This window comes from Gobius niger (assembly GCF_951799975.1).
Source record: "Gobius niger genome assembly, chromosome: 16".
Taxonomy (NCBI): domain Eukaryota; kingdom Metazoa; phylum Chordata; class Actinopteri; order Gobiiformes; family Gobiidae; genus Gobius; species Gobius niger.
The window spans coordinates 15984022-15997534 of NC_136867.1; the positions used below are offsets into that span (position 1 = coordinate 15984022).

The 13513-nt window shown below is 39.7% G+C and overlaps 1 protein-coding gene across 1 annotated transcript in view; it reads left to right on the top strand.

Moving 5' to 3' along the window:
• The window catches only part of kif6 (kinesin family member 6), a gene marked incomplete at its 3' end in the record, with an annotated part of 31852 nt that overhangs the window by 5439 nt on the left and 12900 nt on the right, over positions 1–13513 (top strand). Inside the window, exons 7-13 of the mRNA XM_079574281.1 lie at positions 403–609; positions 696–839; positions 913–999; positions 4651–4754; positions 5998–6103; positions 7077–7236; positions 10116–10202. Coding sequence (XP_079430407.1) covers positions 403–609; positions 696–839; positions 913–999; positions 4651–4754; positions 5998–6103; positions 7077–7236; positions 10116–10202 — 895 coding nt within the window. The remainder of the gene's footprint in view (positions 1–402; positions 610–695; positions 840–912; positions 1000–4650; positions 4755–5997; positions 6104–7076; positions 7237–10115; positions 10203–13513) is intronic.

Genomic DNA, 13513 nt, shown 5'->3' on the forward strand with positions numbered 1-13513 from the left:
CCACTTTTATGGTTGATGGTAATGACAATCATTACAGGAACAATACTAGACTGAAAGCCTTCAGGAGCCTATTCAACTTGATTGTAATTGTTTGTTCAGACAGACTCACTCCCATCTCTGTGGGTTCAGTCTGACTTCTGTTATTGCATTGACCATCTGCAACTAACCTCAGGCATTGTACCATGTTTACTGCTCATCGGTCACACATGGCTTTGTTCTCCAAAGCCACAGAAGCAGGAAAATCTAACTCAAAGTGCACATTTTTGTTGTTTAAACATGGACGCATTACTGATGGACTGTTGAATCTGTGTAAGGTTCAAGAGGATTAAAAAAAATCTCATTCATAATCTCATTTGCTTTTCCTGAATCCAATCTAACCACTTTTCACCTCTTCATGTTCAGACTCCCATGAACCAGGCCTCCACACGTTCGCACTGTATATTCACAGTGCACCTGTGCAGACGGGAGCCAGGTTCAGCCACTGTGCACCGCTCAAAGCTCCACCTGGTGGATTTGGCTGGATCCGACCGAGCTTCTAAGACTGGGTTAAAAGGACAGCTTCTCACTGAAGCCAAGTATATTAACGTATCCTTGCACTACCTTGAACAGGTCCATTATTGTTTTAATAGCACATGTTAGCATTGTAAAGCATGATATATTTCTTAAATGTATTCCTTTACTTTCTATTGTTTCAGGTCATCATAGCATTATCAGAGAAGAGCCGATCACATATTCCCTATAGGAACTCAATGTTGACTTCTGTGCTACGAGACAGTCTTGGGGGCAACTGCATGACAACAATGATTGCCACTGTGGCAGTTGAGAGAAGAAACATTGATGTAAATGAAACAAGTCACTGTACTTTAGATCAGGCCACAATCATCGATAACTCACTAAATATCCTCTCTTTAGGAATCCATCTCCACGTGTCGATTTGCACAACGTGTTTCTCTTATCAAAAATGAAGCTGTATTAAATGAGGAGTTGGATCCTGTTCTGGTGAGATGGCAGGACACACACCACTTAAGCGTCAGGCCTGTTTTGGGGCCACTGAGCCACACCATGTAATCATGACAGTGCACAGATGCCTTACTGCTGCCAGGTCCTGCTCAGAGCTTCCAGACCCTCCGATGATCAACACTTCGAGTCTACATGTAACCAAGTGTAATTCACCACATTCTTAAGTGTCTCTGTAGGTTTCAGATACCCAGAGTTTTTCCACCCTCAATTTGTGATGTAAAAGAGGCTGCTCTCCAGATTTGACATGTGAATGCGCGCGTGTGTGGCTCTATTTGGACTGCTCACTGGTTCTGTTTGCATTCATTCTGCTGTTTACAATCCTCTGACATGTTTTATCCCAACACTCCAAGCCTCTTGAAAACACTTCCAGCTGCAGACAGAGGACACAGGCAATGATCATATATTGCACATATACAGACACATAGGAAAGTTGATACGTAATGTGAAATTTAGTTGGTATTTTGTTTTTTTTACTTTATCTTTGGAACGGTTGGAGCAAAAATTATATCGGGACATATTATGAGTCATCCCCAGTTTATCCGCTTCCTGGCCTCCCACCCAGATTTGCCAGGGGATCAACTGCTAGCTACTGTATTACAGCTACTACTGCTTAGCTGGCCACTTCCAAACCCTGCAGAGGTATTTTTAAGAGAGTCTGCGGCTGGCCCAGTAATTGTGATGGTGTCTGGCTGCTCTCAATCGGGTCCGGCACTCATATAGTTTTGGGCAAATCCAAAAAACTTCATGGACAAACTTCTGGTGTCTGTTTATGGCAATGAAACATGTTGCATTTAGTTGTCTGCTTATTCCCTGTAAATCTCTGCCTGAGGGAGTGACAAGCCAGCCGTAAAGTTATCAAATTAAGAAAATGTCACACCCAGATTAAGAAAATGTCACACTTTTCTGTTACACTTTGGCTGTGGCTAATTAATTTTGAAAGCCAATGTCAAAAATGTTTACTGTCCCATAGACAGAACATTGATCACTCTCTACTACTGAACCATATAGAGCCCATCGCTTCATGTTATAGCTTCAATACACTGACTAATCAAATAATATTTTGATGTGACTGATTAAGTTAAAGCAGTACTATGTAACTTGTTTACCTTAAAGGGACTATACAGAGTTTAAAAATGTTGAAATTAAGTATTTTCCTCCCCCTACATGTTCCAACAATGTCCTAAGGTGTAGAATGAGCCCAGACCTGTTCACCACAACTGCCTCTAAAATCCTGCACTGTCACTTAAAAAGGTGTTAAAGGGGCTAGATGCAAGTTAACCATTTTATACTCACTCCTGCCACCTCAGGTCATACGTGTAACTGCACCTTCTATATTAAGTGCGTGCATGAAGGCAATTCGGACCCGAAGTGACACCTTTTTGAGTGACAGTGCAGGATTTTAGAGGCAGTTGTGGTGAACAGGTCTGGGCTCATTCTACACCTTAGGACATTGTTGGCACATTTAGGAGGAGGAAATTAGATAATTTTACCATTTTTAAACTCTGTATACTCCCTTTAATTCGGGTCCGAAGTGCCGTCATGCACGAGCTTAATATAGAAGCCGCAGTTACACGTATGACCTGAGGTGGCGGGAGTGAGTATAAAATGGCTAACTTGCATGTAGCCCTTTTTAAAAAAAAAAATCCTTTCCATAGTCCCTCTGGTGGTAATATAAGTGTTTATGGGATGATTGGGGGGTCTTTCATCTCCCCCTGGTGTCTCTGGCCAGAAAACCACAATTGAAACTTTGCTGCCACTGGGACAGAGCCACCAATACACACTAATGACACCACGGCGAAGAAGCTAGCAGGCTAACGGGCAAAGCTAACTGCGGCTAGCGCCACTTAAACAGTATTTAAAGCAAAGTTTGAGTGTAATTGGATGTACACGAACCCTCTCTCCCTTTGTTTTTTCTATCAGCGTAGTATTACGAGTAAAAAAAAAAAAAAGAGTAAAAAACGCAACATGCTACGACACCTGCAGTGGCACTTATGGCCTCTAGGGGCACAAGTTACTTAGTACTGCTGTAATATATTTATTTAGCTCAATTTTAGCAATGACATTGTCCTACTAAAAATATGATTAATTTATCTTCTTTGTGATACACTGTGTCTATTAGACTCTAGTTCATGGCGGATGTTCAGATAAACACATACTAAAAATTAAAACAGTAGTTACTACAGTAACTACTAAACCTTGCCTCTTGGACTCGACTCAAAAGCTAGTTTGTTGGATTTTTACAGCACAGCTCATACGTATGTTATCATTTAGTTGGGGACTGCTGCACAGCCCACAGTTAGGTGTAGCGGAAAAACATCATGCATCTTGCTCCATCATAAAAGGGGCCCCATAATGCCAGCATGTCTGAGAGGGACATATAACCTAATTCATATGCATTTTAGGTGCAACCTGTGCTTACATTGTAATGCCTGCAGTTTACTGTGGGTGGTTTTCTGCACACGTTGGAAAGATAGCATGTACTTAACAAAGAGGTTCAGAAAAGGTTAAGAGCTGCACAGTATGAAACAAAAATATGCAATACAATACAGTTTTGAATATTGCAAATTCGGCAACATCAACGTTTCCATATAGTTTGACCAGCACAAGATTCTTGACTCACATACTTTTTCATGCCACTTTTACTTTTGTTTCAAATTTCTGTCCTAACTTGGGTTTTATCAAGAAATGCATGCATCATCACTTTGCGTGTTCCTTTCTGTCCATGATGGTTTGCCGCCGCTATGCCAGTGTGGGATTTGGCTTCAGAAATAGACTGTAACCAATGGGGCTGACCAACAAGCAGCGGTCAGTCTTTGAGGATGCAGCTGGAGTATTACATCAGAACATCTGCCCTTAAAAGAGCTATTGGGAGTGGCTCTTTGTTGGCATCTATGATATTCAGACACTAGGGCAAGCTGTAACCTTTGTGTAGAGCTGAGTAGTATGTTACCAAGAAGATTGAAAAAAATACAAGCCTTTTCACATTTCTGTGGTGGTGCGACGCTAAGTCCAAACTCTGACCCCGACTTGGCCTACACAGACAGTTGTCTCTCTGGCGTCTCTGTGTCACCACCAGTATTAGGAGTGCGCTGGACAGTCACAGTCCAGTGTTGTGTTTGCTCAACACCACTCACACTTTGAGTTGCACGGGGATTACCTCCTATGCGACTTTTAGGAAACTATGTGGTTTTTGTTGCTGTTTTGATACATACAGTGACCAGACCCAGACAGTGGTTAGTGATGGCACCTTTTGTATTAGCCGAAGTCAATACAAAAAACATATGCAGACAGTGAGAAGTGAAAAAGTGCTAAGTTGTGTGTTTTCTATATCATATTGTTTGTTGTTTGTTCACAGCGGAGGAGCCAGTTGTCTGGAACAACTTAAACTTCTTATCAGTGATAAGCAAAAAAGTCTGCTGATGCTTCAGTCTTCTACTTAGATAAACACCATGTTGTTTTTTGTGTTCTAAATTTGTCATCTCTCTGTTTTTGTTACATTGTTTACTGATCATTAAGACCGTTTGATATTTCGTCTTCTTCGCTCTATTTTCAAACAGATTTTGCTGTTGCACAGTAAGAGATTTTTGTACCAGCGTTGCACTCTTTGAACTGATTTATGCCTGTTTGCAGCTTATAGCCCATCTGAAGAGAGAGATCCAGTGTCTAAAAGCGGAGTTGTCCATGGTGACTGGAGTACAGAGAGAGGAGCAGCTAACAGAGGACGAGAAACTCAAGTATGCAATTGTCTTTTTGTCTTTGCACAAAGTAAGCAAATACTGTCTAGATATAACATTCAAATATGTAGACACTCCCAGCAGGGGGGCAGCCACATTATAACCCTGTTGTACTTTACTTACTTGTATATAAGAAATGACTCTCTCTCTCTCTCTCTGACCTCAGCCAGTCATACCAGGACATGAACAAGGAGTTATTTGTCATTGTTGGTTTGGAGAACGTCTTAACCTTAAGGGAGCGTGCAGACAGGCCTTTAGCGACACTGATTTGTAACTGTAACACTCAACACCAAGAATCCGGGGCCAATCTTTTGTCTAGATTCATAACTGTTAAGGTTTGTGAATACGTCTCTATGACTTATGCTTTTGGCAACGCGTCAGTGGTGCGCGCAAGCCTTTCTTCGCAGCGGCCTAACCAGATCTAATAGACTTTCCCAGGCCTCTGTTGTATTTCTGTTGTTCTACCCACATGGCGGCGTGCCCCTTCCATCAGCACCAGACTACAGGCCAGACAACTTGGCAAGGGGGTTTGTACTGCTGCGTATTGACCGCCTCAGCTGGCATCTCATTACTACCCCTGTGATTATCCCGTTTGCCCAGTTTGCGGACAAATAACCTTCAATGCGGTCTTTTGCAACCACACTTACTGGATGAATCTTTATGGCTTGTTCTATGTCATTTTTGACCTCATTTCCAGAGCCACATGATTTGTCGTTTTTTTGTACACAGTGAAAGAAAATATTTCCAAAATAACTATGATTTCATGGGACAATATGTAATCAATGCAGGTTACTGGAAATGTCATTTTTAAAACGGTTTCTCCCTGTTAAATATCACATAATTGTGGGCAAACTGAACTCTGTTGCTATCAAAAATGTTTATGAGATCTCTGCAAATATTATCTGAAGTGTTGAAAAGAATCTCTCCTCTGAAACCACTAATGCCTCCAAAGACCTTGTAACTAGACGACTATGTTTGTTTTATGTCCATCTTTGTCTAAACTTTGCATGTTTCTATATCGTACACAACACTATGATAGCAGTGGAAAATTAGGAGCCGTTGTTCTGATTTCTTGATGTGTCTACGATTCGGTTCTTGGCCTTTTCCGCTGGAAGTGTCAGGAGAATAAAGAAGCAATGTTTGGAAAATGGATATAGTCAATGGTTTACGTTGACACTGACCGCTGTTTGAGTGTTGAGCCAGTGTTGAATGGGGAATATCAACATCGTGTCTGTGTTTGCAGGTTAGAAGAATTACTCAAGGCCTTTTTGGATGATCCCGATCCTGAAGTTAGTCTAAATTTGGGGCCAGACATGAGAAAGATCCAACACTGCTATTCAAGACTTAAGGTAAAAACAAAATGCTGGATAATTTTGACCAGTTATGCCAATTCATTCTTATCTCACCTCAAAAGCTCCCCCAAATGGAAGTTGCAGTGCTTTTTTAAAACACTTCTCTCGCTGTTCAGCCTGTTTATACTGTACTTAGGTGTTAAAAAAGAAAAAAAAAGGCCAATTATCATACATCTATCCTCAAGTCTACCCTAAATGTAACTTCATGCCAAACATTGAGTTTTGATTACTCCCAGTTGTATCCAGTGCTGCTGATTTTCCCACAGCCAGTCAGTCTAGACATGTATAGGTTTGAGATATTTGCCATTTAATTAGAGACAAAGTGTAATGTTGACTTGGTGATGTTGGCAAATTTGCGTGACGGCTACAAAACAAAGCACAAGACAGACTCAAAACAATATCGGCTGCACTTTAAAATTTACAGCACAGTAATAACCGGGCAAATAGTAAATAATAATCACTATAACAAGTCCCCTCTTAATGAAGGACATTACAGGATGTTTCTACTGCACAAATCTATGCTAATTATTGCGAACTATGGGATATCTTCACAAAGAATGAGCCTACTACAGTGTGTGTGTCTATATTGTTGTGCAGCTGAAAATGATCCTATTTCGACTAAATGTTTATAGGCAAGACAATAAAGTCATACCACTGTTGAGATCTTATTTAGTCAGAAGTGGAGCAGCCAACAGAAGGATGTTCCAAATCCCTGTGTTTATCTTGCCTTGAGTTTGTTAAGATGTGCCCGTTCTATCTCCTGTTCAGTTTACATTCCCCTCAGCGTCACTCCACTCACACTCCACTGGCTCTGCAGGATCCCACGTCTGTTTTACATTTAGTTTATTTTATCCTATTGTTTGCAAGCTGTACCTCTGAGCTTAGCTTTGCCTAAATGCATTGTTTGACCTCAATTGTCACTGGCTGCATTTTGAATGGACAAATATTTAATATATTTCTTTTTGAGTAGATGATGATCCTGGAAAATCCAAGAAGAGAAGCAGCACTGACTGATGGGAAAATTATACCAGAAGCTACAATGACGACGGATGATGTGCATGCGAGCCAACAATATGCAGCAGAAGTGATAGAATTAAAAGAGATGCTGACACAACGTGACAACGAGATCGGTATCTTGAAATCACTGTACGGTACGTAATATATATATATATATATATAAAATCTATTTTATTTTATTCATTAAAATAAACCCATGGATGCACCTATGACTCTAAACATTTAGGCTTGTCGAATCAAATAATAAAATACCACGTTAAAAATACAGACAATTGAAATATTTCATTTTACTTACTTATTTACAGCAACTTATAAGCCTCGTATATTCACACACAATGTACTTTTTAGTTATATTCCCATATAATTGTTTTATTTGTTTTATTTTTTTCCTCCTAAACTTTCTTCATGTACCTTCCAAGTCCTTTTCATACCCCTGGGGTACATGTACCACAGTTTGGGAACAACTGCCTTAAACTAATAACATGGGACGCAAGCCTGTGTATTTCATGTGTCAGTCCCAAACCTACAAGATTGTGTCTTTCAGAACTGCTTTTACCTTATGAATCTTCACGGCCCCTTCACTCCTCCGGCAGGGGTCTCCTAGTTATTCCTAAAGTCAACAAAAAGACTCGTGGTGAGGCGTCTTTCCGATATTACGGCCCTCGCCTCTGGAACGACCTGCCGGAGGAGCTCAGGGCTGCAGAGAACGTTCAAGTTTTTTAAGAGCAGGCTCAAGACCCATCTTTTTAGCTTAGCTTTTAACTGACTAATCTATTTATTTAATCCTAATATATAAAATATATATATGGGAGGTTGTGCCAGGCGTATTGTTTTAAATGTTGTAATCTGTAAAGCACTTTGTGATACCTTTCGGTATGAAAAGCGCTTTATAAATAAAGTTTGATTGATTGATTGATTAATTGTGTCAGGTAATGCACATGATGTAAAACGTTTTCCAACATACTTTTAATGCAATTCATGATTTTACTCGGGTGTCTCCACAGACAAAAAGCAGAGAGGGAAGAAAGGTTTTAACCCCGAATTGATCCTATTTATTGTAACATCTGTGTTTTATTATACTTTAGTGGCGCTGTCTACAAAACACAAAACAAAGCACTTATATGCGCTTATATACAATGTTATTTAAGCTCCACCATTTTTACTCATGGCAAACGTCATATTTGAGCATAAACATCAGAGGAGGAGGGTTTCTCAATTTCAGAGGGAAACATGCCATTTTAAAAGTACTGTATATTTTCAGATAGCAGTCCAGTTAATGATGGCCGTTCATCATGACTGCTATTATTCATAATTATCGTATTTGTGTTTCAATACGATATTTTTAATGACTTTATGGTGTCATTATTCTCCTGGCCTCTCTTTACTGTGGCTTGTCAATGGATCACGCCACATTAGTCAGGAAATTGAGATGTCTCCTTGATTATGGAGCCACAAAAGCCTCAGCTACCCAAAATAAATAGGATATTATCATCTATATATTTCACTGTAGTATTTGTTGGACAAAGTGATAGTAATGTGAAATCATCTTGTGAATTTTCCTTCTCAAGACGACATAGTGGTTTTCACATAATGGAGCCATAATATCCACAATTGCTGTTACATGTTTAAGACCGATTATTCAGCCAGCTTTGCGCACATTATGCTGACCATAGCGTTGTTCTTCATTTTGAAGGTTGCATGAAAAGGCTTCAGTTGTCTGGTCAGAATCGTGGTCAGCCAAAGTGGTGTGTCTCCAGAAAGACAGTATGCCCAGAACCGTAATCACTAGATATTGACAATGTCTGTTTCCAGCGCTCATATTAGCTCGCCTATTACACACATTTCAACAGCAAATGTCAAATCTGTCTAGATACTGCTCTAACTGTGACTATCTCATTCTGCTAATTCCACTGTCCTTGTACTTTGTAGATGTTTAGGATAATATGCATTTGTAAGCATGTCTGCAACATGTCCATCATATTTAGTCATTTACTAGTGTTCGTGTCAAAAATACATTATCCCTTGTTTTCATTAGTTACAATGTCATTTCAATTCTATTATACCATGTTATCAATATTCTGTAAAGTAAAGTGCAACTGGCTGGTTAGTGAACAGTAGCGCAGTCTGAAGTGATAATCTTTCTAAAACAATGACATACAGCAGAACCTAAGAATCAGTCCTTCCCAAACTTGGCGTACACAAGACATTTAAATTGTAAAGTTTAGCTCTGGCGAATTTTGAGATGAGTGCGTGGCTGTCTTCAATGGAAACTATAATTGAGTTTCACTTTCCTTGTGTTATTGTTCAGACTGATGACTCTTTTCATTGGCTGACAGAAAGTATAAACGAACTTCTCCTGCTCTTTTTTTTATCATTATGTCCATTTCACATCCAGAACAGTGACACCCAGATTTCTTTTTGTACTTTGAACATCCCAAATTATCTGCTGACCGCTGCAATTTGAGTCTGGCTCGAGCCTCAGTCCACGTCTGCTAATGTAATGATAGGAACGTGCTCAAGCAGTGGAGTAATGTATGAAATTATGGGTTGTGATTACGCCATCAAACACACTTCATTTCTTAGACAAATCAGTCAAGGCTGGAGCCAAAGGCATACAATGACATAGAAAACCTACATTTGTAATAATATTTTGTTGCTTAAAAATGTATTCACTGAAAAGGTATTTGCTGATCACACTTATTTTACTACTAGTAGTGAGTGTGTTAGCACTCATACTGTAAACTTCACTATGCATTTAAATGGTAGCAATGGTGACTTTGACTTTTATTGGAGACTGAAGAAGTCTGCTATATGCATTATGAGAAAAGTATGTATAAAGACATTTAGCTGCAGGGACATAATTAAATACAGGAGAGTTGGAAGCAAAGCGCTGTAGTAATCGGGCAAGGGAAGTGATTATAGTACATTGACATATGGAAACATTGCGCATGGAATAGTTTAAAGTTTATTTTTCTTAATGAACTACAAACAGGTGTCCTACTTCAGAAGCTGAAGAGTGAGAAGAAAAGAGCCCAGGGTGGTGCTGCACAGTTAACAAAAGTCACCCAAAACCAAGCAAGTGAAGAAGATGCAGACCTAACAACGGCACAGCAAAAACAACGAGCCATACATAATGCATATTACCAACAGGTTCTGTCCTCAAATGTTTTAACGTGCATTGTGTTCAAATTGTTTGTATAGTAGTTGAGCTTTAAAATGACCTCTGTGATATGGAAAGGTACAGGATAATTACCGGGGGTCATCTATGGTTTGTGGGTTTTACTCTACAGCGCCCCTTATTCTAAATAATCTCATCAGGGGGATTGCATGAATTAAGTTTTGAGGTCACTGGACTGGTTCGGCTTAGTTGTGTCAGCACAGCGACATTAGACAGTTTGAATCTGTGCAGTTGCTGATGAAAAGTTTAAAATATGTAACACTTTTAGGAACTTACACCAAAGAAATGTAAACAAATGAGACACACTCAAGTATATATGATTGTTTCTTGCTACATTTTCCAGTGTGGATGCTTAAACTTAAGTAACTCCACCAAGTTGTTTGCCAGCTGCTGCAGCATATTCATCTTTTCCGATTTAATTTCACTTAAGTGGTGCAATGATGACAAACTTGCATGGGCTTTTATTGGGAGTTTGTACATAGCTAGAGGCCATAGCAGTCCAAGCCGGTAAGTCATCGAACTGAGCCAGTGCTTCTGTCTGAGCCGCTCTCTCCTGATGATGCCCAGTGTGGTAGTCAGGGCAGAGGAGACTAATTGGACACAGACTGTTTGAAAGATGAGGCCATGAAAAAGCAAACACATGCTTGAACGGCGTCCAGCCTGAATTACGGAGTGTATCAATCATTGTGTGAAGGGCCACTGTGATGGATGGCAGCACAGCGGTGGTTTTAAAATATGAACAGTGTGTTATTACTGGTGAAAGGTATTTGATCGAATGTGGAAACAGCTGGAGTGTATTGTTAATCCTGGGATTGTTTTTCAGCTTGTCCTGCAAGAAAAAAAAAGTTTACTCTGGTTCATTTATAGACAACTGATAGGGATCCAGTTTTGTCAGACATACAGTATGTATTATACAAACTATGTGAAAAGGGGCTTTGGTTGATTTACTATTGCTTTTAGCCAAAAAACATCAAATAATTTGATAATATTTTTGTTCAGAAGTCACAAAAGAGATGTTATCAGTTGTTTTTGATGAGATACACAGTCATAATTTCTGTAGTTAATATCATTGTCATCTTGTTGGTGTGAATTTCCCACACCTCTCTCGGTGGTTACATGTCCACTCTGGAATGTCCATGGACTTTCTCACAGTTCCTCATAAGCAGTGTTCGCTGGGTTCACATCAAAGCTCGGAGCCGAACAGCCTTCCAACCACATCAGCTGTTAGCAGCAGGGACGACCCGCTGTCTGTGAAGGAAACTGTGTCCCTCTGAACACTGTGGATAGTTCCAGATCAGTTGGAAAACACAATGATTTATATATTTGCTTTGCTGAATCCAGGAGCATGAGAGCCATATATTGTTACATTTCAAATACTTACACAGAATAAGCCGGAGTTGCTTTAGTTTCATTCAATTGCTGCCATTATATCTGATTTAAGTGATCCATATGAAGAAGTCTTTCCAAACTATGCGTGAGGTCATTGTTGTCTTTTCTTTATTCCTCTCAAGACGTCACCAAATGTTTATACATTTTAATTTACTTTTTCTCCTTGTTTTTTTTAAATTTTAGTTTATTTTGCAGTCTTTGTGGTTACAGAGGGAAATTGCTGCTCCCTGAAGATTATCTGTATTTGTAATGATGATGACCTTTCCATGGACAGCAGCCATGATTGAATAATGTAGAGCTTTCCATTCTCCAACAATAAGCTCCTAAATCAGTTGTGACTATCTTTCCAGTTGCTTTCACAGTATCATATTCCCTGTTTACTGAGTTGAATGTTATTCACACTTGCTAAATCTGTGTGTGTTGTCTATATTGTTTAATAGTTGTGTACGAGAAACTGTAAAAGCTGGTGACTGTGAACTTATCGTCCAGTTAATGGATAGCCAAGGTGTTCCTGTTTCAGAACATTGTCTACTTTTTCCGTAGATGAGAAGATTTGAGACTTAAGGGAGTTTCATTCTCTTCACAAATCCTGCTTTGTTGTAATGAGATGCTAATGAGTGTAGCAGACTCATCACAATTGTCTGTCATCGAAACCACAGTCTAACCATAATATCTGCAGCGCTTCGCAAAATGTGTTATTGCATATTACATTGTCTCCTATCGTCTCTCCAAATCTAGATGTAATCAAGCCTCTCCTGGAAACAGTTGGAGTCGATGTCAGACATGTTCGTATAAATTAATGGAACGGAGCTGGCATCTGATTTCTGATATTTGTTGAAACAGCAGCAATAGTCACGACACGCTCACCTCACTGAACCTTTGTGGTTTGTCAGCATTTGCAGTCTGAGAAAGAAGAATTAGGAAAGTTGGCATCGCGTCTTTATGATTTCATTACCACAAAGTGTTTAGTGCAACTAAATATGATGTCACACAAGTCCAGATATTCCTGGAATGCTGCATTTTACAGGAGTCATATGAAGTACATTTCCCTCGAAACCTCACACTGATTTGTTGAGCTTGGCTTTTGCGGTGCTTGGGTCGATGGGCTGATGGTTTCGATCAAAACAACAAACAACATTCCTGGCTGTGTCGAAATTATTTGCACATGAATGTGAAGTCTTCTGCTTACACTTCTTTTCTTCAAGCAGCATTGTCACACTTTGTTTTTCAAAGCATGGTACATGAATTGTGCCAGTGACAAGCTCAGCCACTATATGCCCATACCAAGAGCTTATACTTTGTGCCTATTTATTGATTGACTGCGGAATTCTTCCGCAGTCAATTATTGGTTTTCATGTTCTTTATTATTATTCCTCTTCCATCTTTTTCCCGATTTTCTAGAGCTTTCAGCACCTTCATGCTTTGTGCAATTTATGCAAGTTATGCATCAAAACGTTGCGCATGTTGAGGAGAAGGGTGCTATTACTTTTGGGACTTCTGCAACTTACGTTTTTTCCGCAATCGGCCAAAATGTCTGAGATTTTTCCCATTGACTTATAATGGGGCTGCCGCAAATCCATGCTTTTCTGCACTTTTTTCTGCATTTTATGCAATTTCTGCACTATACACATGTTCAGCTTATGCAACTTGTGGGTTTTGAGAAAAAATTGGCCTTCTGCAGTTTTCCATTTTTTTTATACGAGAGTTTGAAATTTTTGCATTAGTGTGTATGGGAGAATCCAGCCAATGGGGAGACTCCAGGCCTTTCAGCCATTTGTGCAGCTTCTGCCAATCAAGCACTGAGGCCATTTCAACAGTTTGAC